The sequence below is a fragment of the Astatotilapia calliptera genome, chromosome 15 (genome assembly GCF_900246225.1).
Source record: "Astatotilapia calliptera chromosome 15, fAstCal1.2, whole genome shotgun sequence".
NCBI classification, from domain to species: Eukaryota; Metazoa; Chordata; class Actinopteri; order Cichliformes; family Cichlidae; genus Astatotilapia; species Astatotilapia calliptera.
Window position 1 is genome coordinate 1,639,790 of NC_039316.1, and position 20,981 is coordinate 1,660,770.

Here is a 20,981-nt window from a genome sequence, read left to right on the forward strand (position 1 = left end):
GTTAACTCACACTTGATAAGGCAGAGTAGCAGGACTGTCACAGGGTGAATATAACTCCAAGTTTATATGTGTGTGTATGTGAGAAACAGAAGAAGAAGAAGAGACAGAAATAAAGTATGTGTGCTATCATGTCAGACAGCCCGGTTTCATTGCCATCATCACGCCTTCCCCAACGATGGCATGTTTGACAGCGTGTCAGCTATGCTCCTTTACCTATCAAGCTTGTTCCTCTCACATAGGAGTTTATACTGAGGAATTAGACACTGTCTGTCACCGTGATCGGCTACATTAGTCTGTTATTCTTTCACGTTTCCATTTTGCCGTGCTTGTGTCCAAGATTTTTTTATTTTTTTATTTTTGTACCACCCTCCCGCCCCGCAAGCATTCCACGTTTGGTTCCTTCTTGCACACATGTTTTTCTCACACAGGTGAGCCTCGGGACAGATGAGTGCGCGGGTTTCAGAGAGGGGTGCGGTTTTCAGAAGATGTCCGACTGATATTCCAGATATTCACAGTCACGGTGCCAACTCCTGCTAATTTACTGCTTTCAGCCTCGGGCCGTGTTACTCAACCGTAGGCTAACAAACAGGCCTTTTCACTATTTGTCTCTGTCTCTCACAGGGAGAGAGAGTCGAGTTCAAATGCCCAGGTGTCTGTCAGCTCGCTGACTTGTAGTTGTCTTTTTTTTTCTTTTCATTTTCGCATTTCTCACACGAGGATCCGTGCCTCATGCCACCTGTCTTCTTTCTTTTCTCTTTTGTTTTTTTTTTCCCCAAAGTAAAAAAAAATAAATAAAAAAAATAACGTTAGCAGAAAGATCTCCTGCACCGTCCTACTTGTATGCATTGCACATACATGCAGAGTTACATTGCCTGCGCGAGCGAATCATGGTCACAAGCTGTGAACTGTAGGTAAATATGCGGCTGTGTTCCTTCTTTGCCGCCAAAAGATTATGAGATGGAAATTATTTGGCGGGCATCCAGGAAGCCATCGCCATTTAGAGAAAAGATATTTGGCATCGGATCATCACTCCAGGGTGGAATGAGAGGACTGGAAAGTGTGTATGAGTGTATACGTGGGCGGATGGGTGATTTGGTAAAGGGGGTGGTGGTGGGGGGGATCATAGTTACAAAGAAATATTTGAAAATGATAAATAATAATAATAATACTAATGATAATTTGGGGAAAAAAGGGATGCGTTAGTATTCATCCCCAATCCTGCCCGAGTTTAAGCATTATGACAGCGACGCAATGCTTCCCTGACAGAGTGAGATGGCTGATAAGAAGGTTTAGGATCTTTGGTCTGATAAATACAGCAGAACAAAAAAAAAGAAAAAAGAAGAAGAGAGCGAGAGCACACACCCTCTTTGTCTAATCTTTGCAATTATTAGGGTGTCAGGAAAAGAGAAAAGGAGGCAAAGAAGAAGGGGTGTAGGGGGAGGGGTGTGGGGGCGTGGGTAGGGGGGGAGATACGGGCGCTAGAAGTGGAGACGCAGCAGACAGGCAAGTGCTGCTATGCTTCTCTCCCAGGCATCAACACCTCTCCCTGGGTACCCGCTCACTCAGACACGCCTTCAGTCTCTGGAGCTTCAGGTTTCCTCGGGGCTCTTTAGAAGAGGACACATTTCCATACTGGTGCATGAGGGTAGAGTTTTAAAATGTAAAAAAAAATGGAGGTTGTCCATGAGGGATTTACGTTAAGCTGAGGGACAGAGTCTGCGCCATCGGGGAGGAACAGAGGGAAGAATGTGTAAATGTTATTAATGACCGTGTCAGATCTGTAAAGAATGAGATTTACTCTCCTAACAGGACCCCGGGTTTGGCTTTATAGATTTTCTGTCTGTGGAGAATACACTGTTCAAACTCACCTGATCCATTCATGTACACACACGCACTTAGACATGGCCCTTTTTTTTCTCTTCTCTCTCCTTTTAATTTTTCTTCTCGCTGTCTTATTCTAGGATGCACACAAACACGAACACACACGCACGCGCGCACACACAGGGTGGTGGATGTGGCCTACGTTACTCTACACTTTGTTCTGCACAAGCTGGGGCTCCCGTGGTGTAGGGAGCCGTCTAGCTATGACAGCTTAGTGCAGCAAAAGGCCCTCACCGGAAACCAAGCCTGCACTGTGAGATGAATAGCTTCCTGGCCACACACACAATCACACAGGCTGATATGCACACAGACACACATACACGTGGAGTTTATGTGTTGGGTGCAGCCCACGCAGATCTCTCACGGATAAGCAGTGCAGGTGTTTGCCTAGGCGAAGCAACTTAACAGCGGCGTTGTTTCATGCCATGAAAGTGACACACAGTTGTGACTGTAATGATCATCTTGTGTGGTAGGAAGAGATGGCTTTCATCAGGTAATGGTTTCAGGGATAACTAAACTCGCTGGGTGTTTTTTCCCTTTACCTCTCTATATTTGGCTCTAACTATCTTACTCCTATCTTTCTTAAAATAACATCACTGACTGACATCTTTTACCTTCCCCTTCTTATTTCGGCAGCAGAGGCCAATCATGACTCAGGGGCAGGATCTCCATCTCCTGAGCTGTCCACCCCGAGCCCTCGGAGGAGAGCATCTGGAGAGCATGACCTCTTGACCTGCGGCCAGTGCCAGACTAACTTCCCTCTGGGTGATATCCTGGTTTTCATCGAGCACAAGCGCCGTCTGTGCCGGGGGCCCATTGGCGGACTGGGGTCCTTCTCCAAACCTGGGGCAGCTGGCGGGGTTATGGGCCTTCCCATCTCTCCGAGGGCCAGGTCACTGGAGCTGGGAAGAGGGGCTGTTCCGGTGGAAGTGGGCGTCCAGGTGACCCCAGGAGGGGAGGAGGATCAGGCGAGGAGGCTGACCCCAGCCAAAGGGATCTGCCCGAAACAAGAGAGAGGAGGTAAAGAGATTGTAGCGCACCAGTACACATCGAGCCCATAAACACAGAGGTCGGGAAAGAGCTCTCTTGTCACACAAGAGGCGCACTTAAATAAATGAGCATTCACATCCACATATAGAGTTTTATATCTGTGACTTCAGAGGACTTGCTGTCGACTTGCTTTCATTTTACTACACTTACCCAAACCTTAACCTGCTGTGTTGAAAATATCATGTTTTTTGTCCCTGTCAGTAAGACACTTGGCCTATCATGGCAGAGCAAACGGATTTAGGTCCCCACAACATGAGTAATACCTGGATCGGGCACACGGGCACACACACGTCTCTCACCTGTCCGAGACAGATAGCTCTCTTTAAAGAATCCCAGCTGTTTGTTATTTTGACAGTGGCCTTCAGGAGGGATTAATGTAGCCTGAGATGATTTTATTAGAGTGAGTGAGAGCTGCACTGTGTGTCTATTCTGCTCCATTTTAAGTAAAACATCACACACACACCAGAACACACACAAACATACACGGGCACGGACACACACACACACACACACACACACACACACACACACACACACACACACACACACACACACACACACACACACACACACACACACACACACACACACACACACACACACACACACACACGCACACACTTGCAGGCCTCAAGGACTTCTTCAGCTGAAACCAATTGTGAAAGAAGGTGATAGAGGAGCCGCCCCCAGAATGTGTGTGTCTATTTGTGTGTGCCTGTATTTTTTCCTTCTTCTTCTTCTTCTTTTTTTGAGTGCACCTCACGTGTCTGAACGTTTGTATAGAAATCCTGCAGCATATGAAGAGGTTAAGAAAGCTGATTAAAATTCATCTGTGTGCGTGGTGAGGAGAAGGGGATTAATAAAGCAGCAAGGCCGTTCATCTGGCTATGAGGGGAAGGGAAAGGCGGAGAGGTGGGGGGCAAGGCCTGGAGAGTGCCAGCGCCGGAGGGAAACCAATTCAAAGTTATCAGGAGAGAGACAGTCACCATCACACCCGAGAGCTGGGAAGGGTATCCAGGATTACACAGACTCCAGTAGAGTCAGAAAGGGCTGGTTAGAAGAGGGAAGATGGCTTCACTGTGAAAGTTACCGAGTAGAATTACATGCGAGATTATGCAGTTAATGCAGGAGCCGGTCAGCACAATGTTATATTGTTACGTCCTCGTGTAACAAGTGCTGTGACACACTAATTTATAATATATTTACACACATGTACAGTAGAAGCGACTGTGAACTGTGAAGTATTTGATCCCAAACTTGATGAGATTCAGTCACCACAGTTACAAACCAGGCAGGTGGTCAAAATACAGAGAGGCACTATTATGACCCTGAGTAAACCTCACTAAGTTTGTAACATTATTTTTTATTTTTTTTAAAGATTGTAGCGACCGAGCTGATATGTGAAACAGTATCTTACCCAATAACCTCACTATGACACTTTAGAGCTCCACTGGCTGCTGTCATTTGACAACCACACCATATTTACAGCGACTCTAACCTAAATTGGGTGAAAGACAAAACACAACTCCTATGAGAGAGAAGAACTGCAAAGACATGCATGCACGGTTAGTGAAACCATCAATGATGCACCACTATCACAGTAAAACAGGATGCTGCATCACATACAGACACCACAACGGCCAAATCAATGTCATTATGAGAGCAACGAGTACAGGGCTCACAACAATCAGTAACTTTTACAGACGCAGCAAAAAGGCAAAGACGCCAGGCGCAGAATAGCACACTCGGCCGTAGCAGCTGCACTGCCTAACTGCACACACACACACAGGCACACACGCACACACACACACACGCAGAGTCAAAGGCACAGACAGGCCACTTGATCTGAACATCATACACGCCAGCAGCACCGATCTAATGTAAGCAATGACAATAACTCAAGCACAGCCAGTAACAGGCTGCTGTGTGCTTCTTTATTTCAGCACTGTGGACAGCGCGGGGTCATTTAAGCACAACCCGCCTTGCTTGCACCTAAAATACAATTTCTTATACGAAAAAAAGCAGTCGAACTTTACAAAGGCGTCTGAGATGATTCTCAGTGGAGGAGACATGAAGTCCATGCCATCTTATTTTTCTGAACAAACATACATGATCCCTGTTGTCTAAAGTAGGCTGCCACCTGTTTAGGCCTCTGTGTGTGCTGGATAAGTGTGTAAATCTTTGCTGAAAAGCACAACAGCTATAGTACGATGTGTTTTTGTGCAAAGACATGAAGATAGCTTTCAGATATCGTTCGTCATATGTCAGTGGAGTTGAAGAAGCTGTGAGGTCCTGGGCTAAATGGAGACAAAGCAGGCTTGCACCAGTGTTCAGGCTCTTAATGTTTACCACGTCGATTAAATTAGAGCTTCCTTTTGTCCAGAAACATGAATATATCGGTATTTTTCCTCTTTTCTGCCTGCATGGTTTACCTTCTCTCAGTCTCACCATGGCTAAGCGTCTCTCAGCAGTTCCATTAACTTCCACGTTTACTTGTTAGACCCACTGATATGTGCCCATTTTTCAGTACTGCCCTTTTCTGCAAGTGTCCCACCCTCCTTTCTATGTCCTTCTACTAAGCATGCTGTGCTATCTCTTTTACTAGTGTGCATTAAAAATATCTTTTGATAAAGGAAAAACAAATTCAGATTCTTCAGAACAACATCAAAGGATTGAAATGTAAAGTTTGACGTAACGCTACGTGGTTGGCAAACGTTACCTTTTCCTTTCATTCAAAAAGAGAACTGCTAGCAGGCAGCCCCTAAACCTCCTCCGCCTTTGTTTGTGAAGACTTGAAATCTGATTAATGTGATATTTAAATACAGTTTAAAATTTCTAAACCTTTCATATATTCTAAGCCTTACCTTATATACCGCCCACTTATGGATCGTAAAGGAACTTCAGACAGTAAAGGGAAACGAAGAATTTGTTACATACTGAAATAAATAAAATAAGCGAATAAAAAATAGATAAACTTTACTAGTTAAAGATTCTTAATGTAAAGATTTTTTTTGTTAATAACGTGTGGAGTAACAGATACAAATTACAAAACAGCATTTGTCCTTATCAATTAAACACACTCCTTCCTGTTTAGTGAAACAATGTTGCATAAAGTTGCATCCAGCTGAATAAACTTACACTTTGAGTAAATTATTAAAATTTATATTTTGATGTATTTTCATATGTGCAATATTTTGCTATAAACTTTCAAAAACATTTGTTCTTGATTTAAAAATATACAGTCGTGACCAGCGTTGCACTGTGAATACATTTATATATCAAATATATTAGAAGAAAAAAATTAGCAATGATACTTTTCATATTTTTTAAATATACTTTCAAAATACCCATCATTCAATGTGTCAGGCGTTACAGAGTTAAAGACTATTACAGGTTGCAGCTGCATGTACCACTATCACACAGATTGGTTAATATCTACTGACCACAAACCTGCGACAGCTTGTTTTTGATGTACCTGCTAATTTTAGTGTACAACGATGTTGTTTCCCTTTACTAAGACTTTACCCAGTAGTGGATAAAAAATCAATTACAAAATAACCAACCAGCACTGATAATAGCAAAAGCTTTTTTAACTGTCTAGTTTGTTCCCATTAGACTGAGTGTGAAGCATTGAGTAGCAACACGAGTGCAAAAATAGTGTTTTGAAAGCAAAAAAAAAACAAAGATGCTATACATTTTACAGAGGTGCTGAGTGAATGTTTAAAGGAGGGGGGTGAGTCAACCTGTTACAGCAGCAGTCAGTTAGTCATTCACACAGACAGTCTTATCACTAAGAGAACAGAACATGAAAGCACTCGAAGCCCCAAATGAAAGAAAGGAGGATGGCTTTGTTCAACACATTATACTGCCACTCAAGGCAGTCTCAAGTTTCAACCAAATTGGATTACATTATTAGGTCTAATTACGTCCAGTGTGTTAGCAGCTCTCACATTTGTACACGCACACACTGTAAGGAAACATCGCATTGGCTTACACGTGGTATCGAGGAAGTTTGGGGTGCGCAACCAGATGCACGCAAATATTTGCAGCACAGGAGTCGACACAAAACACACAGGTAAATTAGAGTGTGTATCTGACTTGCGGGAAGATGAAATAAGCTTTAATGTAAGCATGCTGATAATGCATGAAATGCCTGGGCCGTCCCTGCATATCTAACATTATTAACCCTCTGCCTTCCTCCCCCCGGTCCTGGATTTATTTTTTTTTACTCCTCACCTGGCTGTGTTTTATAACATCCTGTCTGGCCTCTTTGTCTGTCAGCTTCCTTGCTTAAACTGCAATCATGCTGCAAGGCTAGCAGATTCAACCCCAAAAGCTGCACGCAGACACACACAAACACACGCGTGCACACACACATGCACGCAAGCAAATGCATACTCGACGGCGTAGATGAAAAATGGCCCTTCTGTGCCCTGTTTGTATTTTTTCCAGAGTTTCTCTTGCTGATGCATGCACTATGTGTGCATGTGTGTGTCAGAGCTTTGTCAGACTATGTTAATATGCGTGCGTGTGTGCCTGGGATGAATTTGTATATGTGTATGTGTGGGTGAAGAATGATGCGTGTCATCCAGAAAGCGAGAGGTTGTCGCAAGGGGAGTGTTAGTGTACTAAGACGACCCTGGCCCCGCTTTGAACTCCTCCTAGGACTGCTGTTGGGCCCCCTTGGAGCACTTTAAGACATCCAGCACAGACGGGTGAAGTCGCATCATGACAGCCTCTTTCTTTTTCTATCTCATTCTCTACCGCGCGCGCAAACACGTTGCGAGGAGCTCAAAGTAAATATTTCATGAGGTGATGTGAACGACAGTGACATCCTCAAACGTCTTTCTGTGTTTCTCTCTTCGGCCCACCTCTGATCCCCCTGCTTTCGCTTTAGTGGGCATGTCACTACACTGAGATAAAGATTTTGCGCTGCTTTTTTTTTCTCCTTCTTTTTTCTTCTTCTTCACAAACTCAATACGATACCGATACTTCTTTTCTTAACTGAGCCAAAGTAGCGCTGGATTCATGATCAAAGAATTCAAATGAGGCACCCGCCACTCTAGAACCGTCACACCTACATTTTCTGCAGGTGCAAAAACACGCAGAGGCATTTTAACGTAAAACACGTCTTTTTTAGTCCTAATGAAACGGGGATTTTTTTTTACGTTTTCTATTTTTTTTACCTGAAATGAGTCATTATGGTTTCTAGATAAAGGCCTGTGGAGTAACCTACAAAAGCAACACTGACCTTTGCTATCAAAGAGGTCAAAACTGCCACAAAATAACGGTGACATTCCTGTTTCCACACCTCTACATTAGATTTGAAGGTGTCCCTCTCCTCTCTCCTCTTCTTTCCTCTCTCTGTTTCTCCCTCCCCACCCTGATTTTTTTCTTCTTTTTTTTTGCCCCACCACCCAATGTTCCTTTAATCACCTGGCTTGCTCTCATTTCCATATTAAATAGGCTTTAATCATGAAAAGCAATCAGGCTTTTGCATATTCATACCTTCCCCTGTTCGCCGGCTTCCCTGTCTCGCTCCAGTGCCAAGCAGCCAGTAATCAGTAGGCAGGCGGCGTAATGCCATAGCCCCGGCCCATCGCATGAAAACACACACACTGCGTGAGTTAGAAATAACTTCACATGCTACTTATGTATTATCTCTACTCCAAAAGAGAGAGAGAGGGAAAGCAGGAGAGAGAGAGAGAGAGAGAGAGGGGTAAGAGATAAAAAAAGAAAGATGGCGAGACTGATCCCTGATTTGAGCTGCGAATATTTGTACAGAGGCTCAAGGAAAAGTCGATTTGCATAATGACTTTGTAGTTTTGCATTAATCACATTTGCATATGAAAATGCGTTAATTACTCCTGATGATTTTTTTTTCAACTTGCTTCATTTGATGTCCAAGCTCTGGGGTTGTGATTAGGGGTCACATGGTGGGAGTTGTGGAGGTAGCGTGTGTGTGTGTGTGTGTCTTTTGCTGCGGTCTGAGTGTGTTTCTCTGTCCTTACATGAGTGTTTTGAATGCTTGCCAAGGAATTTATCTTGTGTCTGCTGTTAGGCATGTGCGTCTATTTTAATTTGTGTGTGTGTGTGTGTGTTTCCTAGTTTCTACGAGTGGCAAATATTTCCTTATTCCTCTGCAGGGGGAAAAAAAAACGGCGAACACTCCCTCCTCTATTTAAACACACAACACTGAGTAACACAAATTCACAGTATCAGTTGCATTAATAAATAAAACATGTTTGGCTCGGTTTTACATTTGAAACACTGAAGTCAATTGCAAAATATGTCCAGCACGTGCATAGAAAAGTATTTCTATTTTATGCAGTTTGGTCTGGAGAGTTGGCGCGCACGCTTTTGTTTGGTGCTTTTGCACAAAGCTGCACGTAAATCTTCTCAAGTCATCCTTTCTGCACAGCTACAGGCGGTTGCAGGCTGAAAGCAAAAATAATTGGCCACTTATTTATTTGCAATTTTCAGCTTCTAACATGTTAATGAAAGAGCGAGAAGCACGCTGGACTGTGTGTTTTCTAGGAGCTGCACATGCATAGTAATACTGAACCTGTGAAAACACAGCAAATGTAGTTCCTGCCTCAGCTTTAAATTTAGGTTAAAATAATTAAATCCTTTGTGGTGGTTAAAATCTAATTTTTTTTGCCTGTGTGTGTGTGTGTGTGTGTGTGTGTGTGTGTGTGTGTGTGTGTGTGTGTGTGCGTGCGCACAATTACCGTATGTGTTCCTGCCTGTGTATGGGCCCCTAGTGTTGTTGGCCCATAACACCGCGACTCAGACAGGACCACCCCAGGGGCCGTCTGACTCTGCTTGTGTCTGTCTGTCTGCTCTATGCAGCAGGGTCAACTAGGTCTATAAGCAAGCTGCTAAATGGCACAGCTGCACATGCACACTGCCACAGCATCCAACGCACACACACACACGCAGAGATTTCAAGAAACCATTTGCATGTGTGTGCAGGAAAGTAGAAACATAAACTGATAAGAGCCACACACACATAGAAAACATATGTGCATGCAAGAATTCATACAGGGACTCTCATCTTCCATTAAGGCCTGCATCTCCCACCAAACACGCACGCGGGCATACACACACGGCTTAAAGGCTCCCACATGAAGGCATCAAACACTCCAGAGCCGGCTTTATGGCACTCATATGGCAACAGATTTGATATTTTCCTACCACAGCGGGGGAATAAAACTCGCCACTAATTTGGACTGCGAGCGCCACCGCTAACTTTCAGCATGTGCTGACTGACTGTGTCTTCCAGATGTGTGGACTCTTTGCTCCTTAACGGCCTTACTGAAGAGGCATTAGGAACCTCACACCCCTGGTCCCTGCTCTATATATATGTGTACGTACGCACGGCGAGTGATGATGGCGCTTTGGGATTCCGACACAGGCGCAAGAGTTTGAGGGAAGTGAAGACCTTACGTTGTGCCAGTGGGAATCTGAATGTGTTTATGCTCTTTGTGTAAATAGCTATAATCAAGGTGTTTCCACCGCTGAACTTGAGCTACCCCTCGCTTCCCCTCGCTGGTGGTGACAATTGATAACAGGTGTGCTTTTATCAGTGATGGGCAATGTTGCAAATCTTTTAAAGAACCTACAGTACGTGCTTATAATTAAAGTATACACGTGCATGGACCTTAAATGGGAACTTGCACATAAACCTTCTCCCACTCTGGAAACACTTCTCGGAGAAACCTTCAAGTAAACATGCGGATAAAATCCTCACATGTGTGCTCAGCTATCGCGGAGACATTAGTGCGTAAACATATCATATGCCCCTTTCAGACATAAACGGGGAAATTTTCGCTCCCATTTTCCTATTGAAAAGTTGTGTGTGTTTGCCTTTGGGGGAGGAAAAGTGGGGCTAGCATTAGGTGTTTGTGAAAAGAAAAAGAGATGGTGCTTGTTAGCCAGTCAGACAGGGGTAATCCTACTTGCCACACCGCTGTTGTTCCTTTCCTCTTATCTTATTAGCGTCCTGCCTCTGATTGGGTGGGATGGTCGCGAGAAGAAAATAAGGAGACAGCGTTTATGTCGTTTTTTTTTCCACCCCTTTTTTGCAGGCTGCTTCACCGCAAGAGATATTGGAAGCCTTTCATGGTGCAATTCCTTTTATTTCATCTACTTATTTGTCTTGAGCAATTATGCCGGGAGAGAACACTAGACACAGACAAACACGTGCTGAACGCGGGCTGCCTTTATGCTGGTCTACCACTTAAGTATAAATCAGGAGTGCTCCTAGAGCAATGCTGTGATATACATGCTACTAATACCGCCTTCTTCCTACACGCTACGCAATCAGCAACGATTTACTGTAAGCAGGAAAAAGGAGGGAAGGAAAAAGCATGGGTGCAAAGGTCACCGTCGCCTCTGTTTTTTACACTTTCATTTCTTTCAGTGTCAGTTTTCTTCACTTACCAAATCAGTCATCTGATTTCATTCACTCACTCAGATTTGAGATACAGATTTCTGGGTTGAATGGCTCCACCCCATTGCATGAGAAATGACTACTACAAAAAAAAAACTTAAAAAAATAATAAAATAAAATATAAATTTTTTCTTTTTTACATTGTAAAAATTATCTCCATGTTAGAGACTTTTTTTGGTGAAGTCTGGAATTACCCAGACTACAGGGGACATTTAACGGACTGACATTTAATTTATTTCTTCAGCACTTTGAGCAAACACACCCTCTAGATGAAAGGTTCATAGTTGTCCTTCTGGCCTTATTCATTATCTTTTATTATTATGTTACCTTATAAAAACTGTGTTTCCATCTATAAGAATGGAGAAGAAACATCAGCTCTGGCCTGGTCTTTTTTTTCTTGGGATGAAAGAGGGCTTGCACTGTCATGTCCATAGATGGCATTGAAGACAGGGGAGTTAACTGCTCAAGGCTAAGGGGCTACACTCTCCCCGTATACTGGCTTAATTCATTCTTTTCCAGAAAGCCCTCTTGCATGTGCCGGTCTTTCCCAGAGCAAAACAGAGCAAGCCAAAATGAAATAAAGCCTAAGATGTTATCAGGGTGATTGGTGCCAGCGGAGCTTGTCTGGGCCTGTGGTCTGGCAGGGCAGTGCTGGCCTGTACCAGTGATTGTATATGTGTGTGTGTGTGAGTATAGGTGTGAGTGTGTTTATGTGTGTGTGTGTGTGTGTGTGTGTGTGTGTGTGTGTGTGTGTGTGTGTGTGTGTGTGTGTGTGTGTGTGTGAACGAGTGTGTGTGTGTCCTAGAGGCACTGGATAGATGAAAGCTTTCTTTAACCATAAGCTATGCAGGAGCCGTGCCAGGAGCAGGAAATGTATCAGCGTGATAAGAGACAGAGAGAAAAACGAAAAAGAGAAAGAAAGAAAGGAGAGAGGGAAAGAGGTCTGGAGCCAAACTCAGCCCTTCATAAAAATGTGTTAGGTGCACTGGCGGCTAATGCTAAAAAAATTTGTGAGTGCAGACACACTGAAAATCACACAATCAGTAATGTGTGACTAGATAAAAGCCACTTGACACAGGATATATCCATGTATTAACGCTGCTTATTGGCTAGGAATAAAAAAAAGAAAGAAGGAAAGTCACTGTTAGCCCCTGTAGTAAGGTACCACTGATCGGGGACTTCAAGTGTGAACACCACCAAACACTCACAAAGCAAAACTGAACCTATTTAAGAGCACCAATAATACGTGAGACATTAGAAAATAATCACGTTATCACGGTAAAACTACGATGTAGTTATCAAACTTTTTGAAACCAGTCATTTATCTGTAAATTTTAAAAAAAAATCTTGAATTAAAAAAAATTGAAAATGAATTTTCTTTTTAAACTCTTTGAGAAATATTTGTTCTCATTTTGAATTTGATACCAGATTAGCAGAGGACTCCTCTGGACAACCCTCTGGAATTCCTTTGGACTGCTGCAGCTTTGAAAGAAACCTGTTTAATGATTCCTGATTGTGTTAAGATTTGAGCTGCTTAACAGATTCCATGATTTTTTCTCTCATAATGTGCCGAGTGTTTTCTGTGGGTGGCAGGAAAGGACGAACACTACTGTCGAGTTACGCTGTTGGAATGCATGCACGTGTGACTTGACATTTTCTTGCTGAAATAAGTAAGATCTTCTTTTTAAGAGATGCTATCAGGATATAAGATGCTTCAAACCCTCTATTTAAGAAGGAGTGACTTTTGCTGCTCCACAGCGGGTGGCTCCGCATGGCTTGTTTTGGCAGATTTCTACCCTTCGTGATGCAACCCCAGAGGGACGTACGATTCAGTATTAATGGGGCCTTCATGTTTGTGCAGGTTATCCAGTCCATGTCCAATAATGCAGTCATAAATCCCGTTATGTTTCTTTCACTTTTGCAGTTATTTCCACAACAAAATCATTGGATTTTTAATGCAGGAGCTGAAAATTACCCCATTTAGTAATGTGTGTAAACATATGTACACACATTTAGCAATCATAGATAATCTCTCTCTGGGATGTACTTTTTATACCTAATCATATTATTTATTTACCCTATTAATTGTGAGATAATCCACTAGGTGCTAACCTTTTCCTGCCGCATGCCAAAATCTTTTGAAAGATGCCATCAAATTTTAAAGCTTGTGAGTTTATATATTTTACAATCAAATTCCTCAGTTTCAGTATTTATCATGCTGTCATTTGTGAATCGATCACATTACCAGTTAAAATGTGTATTTTCAAAACTCAAAGAAATGCCAGTGAAGTGTGTCAAATACACGCTCCTGAATCCATTTAATATTTGTTCAGACATTTTACTGCCTAACATAAACCAAAACTCAAGTCAAAAAAGACTTAAAACAAAACACCACCCTGTCATGCTGCCCAAACACTGGCCAGCACATTTCTCAATTACATTCTGGTTAAAGTAAGTCATCTCTTTTCCGCTGACAGCACGGCCAATGCATTCAGCCTCTCCTGGGTTACAGGACAGGAAAAGTCTGAATTCTTGTGGAGGTTGAAAATACCTCAGAGCTTCTGCTGTCGTCACAGATATGGTGTAGGGCTGGGAAATACGGATCAAAAATCAGTCCTCTGCATTGTCAGTCTGAATGGTGATACAGGATATGTGAATCTCAGCATTTACTGCCAAAGTTAATGTGAGTGTTCACGAGCGAAAATCAATATCACACAACATATTTATTTTTTGTTTTTTTGCCAGAAGCTTTTTCAATTTTCATTTTACATACGTCACCATCATTTTTTAAAATAACAACCACTTTACTTTGTTTTCACTCCTTTAGGCATAGTTTGGTTCCTTTGAAGTGGGGTAGTATGAGGTACTTATCTATAGTCAGTTTATTCCCTACAGCGAATGAACGGCACACAGAAGAGCTGCTTCTTAAAACTTACATCAATTTAGTGTGCACTATATTTAAGGGCATGTTTACCACAAACAGCCCATTTAACAAGCAGCTAAAGCTATTATATTGCTCTTGTCAAAGCCTCTAGATTCCACTAACAAAAGCTTGCAGAACATAGAGGTGCTGGGTCGTTGGGTTGTGAGATTCTTGTTCAGATTTATCGACTAAATCTTTGAAGAGAGCCACTGCTTTCTTGAGACCCATTTGGTATGTAAAGGCATGTGCAAATTAAAAACCTCCAGCCAGTGATATTGTTCACATTGGACAAAGAAGTCAATAGTCCCATGTGGTATGACATCAGTGAGTCTAAACAGGCACTATGGCAGCTGGCACGAGATCAAGAAGTCAAAAAACTATATTTAAAAAAAGGATTTAATGGTTTTGCTGTGGTGACATGAACCATTGTCGAGTCCTAGTGAGAAAAAGTCTAATTCTTCATGGTGTGTGTAGTGGGAAGAACCATTGTCAACTAACATGTTGTTAGCGTATGCCTTTAAACTCTGAATTGCTACTTATTGCACTGACTTTTGCTTTCCCACCATGCTGCAGGAAAAAAATTATGAGAGATGCAAAGGAAGGGGTAGAAGTTGGAGAGATACAAACGCTGGCATAGTTTTATGGGATAAACAGATCATCTCACCCAAATTTAATTTTAACCCTAATTTTAATTTGACACCTTATCCAGCCCTAGTGCAGTGACGAGATCCGCGTAGATTGACCGTCTCTGAAAACTCTACTTCAAGGTTCTTCTACAGAGACAGCCTTCATGGATCATCAGCAAACAGGTGGTGAGCTTAGCCTTGCCTTCAGCTTACCTCCACTGAGGCCTTCAGGGTGTTTCTCATCTTGTACCGTTCAAATCTTTCAAACTGTGGCAATAACAAGGTGGTGTGTGAAGGAGAATCAGTCCCTATTGTGTCCCAGTCTGGCATCGCAGACCTACACAGAAAAGAATAAAAACACCATATTATGCAGTGCAGATAAAATATTCTCCATTTAAAAATGACCATCCACCTACCTATTCTTCTTCTCAATCTCTTATCTTCTTCTCGCCTGGAAAAATTGCCCGTCAATCACAGAGCTGACACAGAAAGGCAATCATTTGTGCTCACCTTCACACCTACAGCCAATTTAGAACCTTCCATGCATGTCTTTGGACTGTGGGAGGAAGCTGGAGAACTCTACACCACTAAAACTCATCCTCTCATTGGCAGAGAACCTGCACAGAACACAGTCAGCAGGTCTGAATCATGCCTGTGTTGTTGTGAGGTGACAGGGCTAACCATACCTCCACCATGCTGCTGATGACCAACTAACGGTCAAGTATTCATCTACACATGGAATAACGCAATTAGATTTTACTGTTATAGTTTATAAACAGGTAAAGTAAACTTGAATAAATAGATAACTTTAACATAGTTTGTCAGGTGATTTTGAAAATTTGTGAGGAAATGCTTTTTATTTTCCATCTTCAATCTTTCAAAGAGAAATACAAGCAGATGATTAAAACATCCTGCCACAGAACAGATGTAGGCATCAAAGCCTCAATTAATGTGGGGTAAAACAAATCATTGTTCTATGTTAATATTTTGTCAAAGCTAAGGAAAAGAGACTGTTGCTGTTCTGCAATTCCATTTTTTTAAAACTGAGATTATGTCCCACTTTGCAGTAAGATATGTAAATGTTGCACATAACTGCTTAAATCCTGCAGAAAAAAATGTATGTACATACATTTTACTTTTAGGATTTTACTTTACAATATATATATATATATATATATATATATATATATATATATATATATATATATATATATATATATATAAACGAAATCCGTGCAAACATTAGATTAGCTAGATAATACTTCCTAATAATATAGGATAAAATGTTCCAGTTAGTCTCTGGCTACCTTTAACCTCCATGTAAAAATGGCCAACCCCATTTTCAGAATTGTGTATTAGTATCTGTCCACTTACGCCCACTATTAGTGATTACATGGGCTAGATAATTATTTGAACAGATTAACCTTATTCAGCCTCTAATGCTCTGCTCTCTTTGTGTCTCCCCTCACCTGTGCTTAGCGACATATAAGCCCACACCTGTCATTTGTTCCTTCTGTTTTAGAATTGTTAGCTCTTAATTTAGTACAGATTAAAATCCTCTCGAAACCCTAAACACTGACCAGAGGATTGTCCAGGCTCCTGTTCTTCATGTTATCTGCCTAATAAAAGCTAGACTGACACCTCTTGCTACTTTTCTGCCATCTAATTACACAGAATATTAGTAGTTTAGCCTCTGTTAGCTTGCTGAATAGCATTAGCACTTAGCATTATTTACGAAGCCTTTGCTACTTAGACTTTACCTGAAATGTATCCATAAATGTCTTCTGCCAGCATTTTGAAACAGCTCGAGTGCAGTCTTTGTTCTCCACAACTGCAGGCTTTGTAAACTATCCTTTCTGGCAAGATAACATTTAGAATTTTTTACTCTGGAAAAAATGTTGTATGCACCTGAAATTTCTTAGCTTAGCAAAGTACCCAAGGTCAGCTAATCTACAGCACATCTATGTCTACTCTCTCCCTACCTGCAAAGGCTGCTGCTTATTGGAGCCAGTGGCAGAGTTATAGAATTATATTGAAAAGAAAAAAAACTCTACTCAGACATTCCTTATTGTTGTGAAGCAGCAACACCAAGATTTCTCATTTATGTAGTAACTTCCAGGAGGCCTTACCAAGATCGTCTATTTTGAGTTACTTTAGCACTACCAAAGATTACATCAGCTGCAATCTTCAGAAATTAATATTACATTTGACATAAATTACTTGTAAAATATTAGAGAGGAAAATATATAATATTACTTAAAATATAAAAAAGACAACATTATATTCATGTTATAAAAATGGAACAGTGATTTTGATATTGGCAAAATATAAGTTAAATCACAAAAGGCATGAATTAACTCTAGTCATGCTCGCAGAAATGATAGTACAATGTATTCAACATTAATAAAATGGGTTAGCAATGATTTAATACACTGAATTTCCACAAAATACTTTTAAAATGTTTGAAAAAAAATTAGTATCCTGTTTTGACTTGTCCTTGTGTCAGAAGAAGTCTTCGGTAGATTATGTGGTTTCGATGAACTGTAGTTATTTTTATTTTTTTCAGATCTTCGTGCTTACATTTTTTTTACATGAGGTAATTTGAGAGGCTTTGTTTTTAGACACAATGTGGGACAGGAGATGGTTTGACATACAGAGGCATTCTTCAGAACTGATAGGAGATAAAAAACAGAATTCCCCCTGGAGACATGACAGCTACAACTACAAATAACGTTTAGCATTTTGCTGCTGGCCTTTACTGGATCACAAGACATTATATAGCTGGGAGAGATGCATAAATACATGGGGGGGGGGGGGGGGGGGCACAGAGGCTGATTGGTTTTAATTCATTTATTTGCATATAGAGACAGTAATAATGAAAATAAACTTTACTGATATCTTGTTTTTTGTGCGCAGTGGAGTGTAATTAATTTGATCTCAAGTATCAAACTCCAAATATTTTCCCTTTCTGTTGGTGAAAAAAGTACAAAACCTTCAATAAACTTTTACATTTACCAACCATCCATTTACACAATAGCTGATAAACTGAAATGTTTTAAGAAAAAAAAAGCAATTTTAAAACTATGTTGCAGTTTTTTCCACATTCCATGACCCTTTTATCTTTGAAGGCAAAAAATCTCAACATGTAGAGATTTGGAACATTTTTCCTTTAAAAAGAAGATCTTTAGAAAAAAAAATTTTTTTTCCGTACATGCTCACTCCTGTGCTGTAATGCTGGCATCAGTGCGTTTTTTCGTGATAAATCACAGTGATACACACGAGGTATACACAGTGGCATCTGTGGCTCAACATGCTGGTTAAGGGAATAGCATAACAGATCTCAAATCATCCCCTGTAGACGCCTGCATGCATGTGATGCTTCGGGGCCCTTTACGGTCACGTTTAATTGCATTTTGGGTAGTGCTAAGCATGATTTTTCAAACCCCAGGTTTAAATTTGTGAATTTTCCCAAATGTATCCAAGAAGTTCACAAAAAAAAATGCAAAGCACGAAGCCCTCAAAACGAACATCACCCAACTGAAAAATGGATGCTTTAGCTGAAAAAACAGCCCAACAAGATAACAGCAGAAGAAAAGGTAAACAGCCAAATGGAAACAAAGGGCAAATAAGAGCAAAGCAAACACCTCCGAAATGAGACGCGAACCGCTGTTTCCTGTTTGATAAAATGGCCGCATGTGACTATGATATGAGAGCGTGTTGGAAAACCCAACTATACCACAAATCTAAGAGAAGCCCGTCAGCTTTAAAGCTTTCTAAGTTATATCTCGTTTATTTAATCCATATGAGCTGAAGTGTGAAAATGACTGCCCAAGCTCCCCGTTTTTCCGCTGTGCTGAGTTTTTCTGTTAACCAAGTGCACAATTTCCTGGCTTTAGCCTCATATTTGATGAACAAATATGTACACTACCTTTCGACCCCGAGTTAGATAAGAAAAATGTAAATCTGTGGTCCAACTTTACCCCCCCGTAACACAACTTTAGTGAACTAGCACTAATTACATGCAATCGTTGTTGTAGTCTCTCTTGTTGCCTCTGCTTTGTTCCTGAAATAGGGGAACAGAATTGATCGTTTATATAGAAAAGGTGTTCATTAATAGTAACTCAGATCACGAAGGTCTTCTCCTTTGTGACATGCAAGAGGCGAGTTTTATAGTAAGGTAATTAGATTGGAAGGACTTGTGTTCCATTCAAGGCCATGCTGGTGTCTTCCTGTGGGCTGTTAGTTAAGCGGGACTGGCTTCTTGGCTCCAGTGGGCAGAAGCCAGCTGGGAATCATTACTACTGCTGAAAGAATATTTCACCCCTTCACAGAATGGTAGACCGAGATATACACACAATAACAAGGGGCGCATGCATGCAAACACATATAGGGCACATGGAATGCCACATAGATACACATACATCACAAAACCGAGGCACAGTAGCAACATTGCAAAAGATATGTCTGTCAATGCAGACGGCTCATCCTTGGGAGACATTTGCAAAAGGATGTGCTCTTTAATACAAGTCAGGACAAACACTACATTTCAGCATGTTCGCCATATTAAAGCTCACATTTTCACATCATTTTATAATGCCTACATTGTTTTAATTACGCACATTTCGCTCACATGTCACAAGTCAATTTGCTATTTAGCACCGCTGAATAGCAAATTGGCTCTGTGGACAAAGTGTCCCTGTGGGTATAAGTGAAACTCATTTGGATGTAAAACCTCCAACGAACCGGTGATATCTGCCGTTTGCTCCTCATGTCTGAGACAATACGTGAAAATATTCAGGATGTTTCTATTTTAGGACATTGTAAAAGTATGAGTAAAAAAACATTTACAGCCATAAATTGTGACCGTGTGATGCAATTCAAGTCTCGTCTCAATTCTTTGTAGTTTCGCTTGCTGTTTCAGTAGATTGCTGTAAAACTGATTGGGTAATTTTAGGAAAAAAATTAATTGCTTGGGTTTGTTAGAAAGCTCAGTTTTCTAGGTTAAGAGTGTTTAGAAACCTGCTCCGTGTGAAAATGTTGACACGGGCGAGCGTTTTACTCATTCACGTGGCGGCTACAGGTGGCTAAACTTTGAAAACAACTGGAGGTTGTAAAAACCGCCTTCATGAATGACGTATTTGCCCATTTTAGAGGGAAGGACATTTTCAACAAACCTTGTGCGAATCCACTAACTCAATTTCTCAATTTGTTTGTGAAAGTGGTTTTTGAGTTCTCGTATTATTTCTGTTGGAATTTTCCCTTCATCACCCCCACCCGGTGACGCCGCCGCTACTGGGTCCTTTTTTTTAAGTTTTAAGTTTATGTTTTGTCTGTTTTTCGCGCTTCTGTGTCATGGTAAAATGGGTAGGAGATGGAACAAGAGATTAAAGTGGATGTAATTTTTGCCTGAAAATTGAAATGCATGTGATAAAGACAAAGACAAAACAACAAAAACAAAGTGCGATTCTGTTTTCTTTCCACGCTGCGTGCAGTTCTACTTTTTCCACTTCTTTTCCTCTCCTCCCTCCTTCAATCCCCTTTTCCATCTCACTCCGACTTTCTTGCATCTTCTTTCAACCACAAGCACGACTGAGTGTCATCCATTTGTCATCATCACGTGATAGACAGCAGACCCCACAAGTGTGTTCAAAGACCCCCAAAACACACACACGCACACACACACACACACACACAGGCGCTGGGACCAGTTAGGAGCTGATAGCGATGAGTCAGGCTTAGAGAAATGGCACAGAGGGCTTAGCTAATGCACTTTATGGAGCTCCCTTTTTCTTTTTATTCTCCCCTTTTACTTTATATCGTTCCCTCTTTCTCCCTCTTTGTCCTAGAACCTGAGCCAAAGTCATAGCTCTTTACTGACGGAGAGGTCTTGCCAGTTATTTTTCACAGCGTGTCCTCCGTGCCCTGGCTGGGATAGCTTGCCTCATGGTGGTAACATTCTCCCTCAGTTGTGCTACATGAGAGCCTCCTCCACTCATGCATTGCTGTGCAGCTGGACCTAGTCAGTGTGTGTGTGTGCGTGTCTGTG

General features: G+C 41.5%; 1 protein-coding gene across 3 annotated transcripts in view; it reads left to right on the forward strand.

The window, feature by feature from the left end:
- Positions 1 to 20,981, forward strand: part of bcl11bb (BCL11 transcription factor B b) — a 37,061-nt gene that overhangs the window by 5,556 nt on the left and 10,524 nt on the right. For 2 of the 3 annotated variants that reach the window (XM_026194446.1, XM_026194448.1), the window contains exon 2: positions 2,518 to 2,901. In XM_026194446.1, coding sequence (XP_026050231.1) covers positions 2,518 to 2,901 — 384 coding nt within the window. The remainder of the gene's footprint in view (positions 1 to 2,517; positions 2,902 to 20,981) is intronic. The other variant, XM_026194447.1, reaches the window with a different exon arrangement.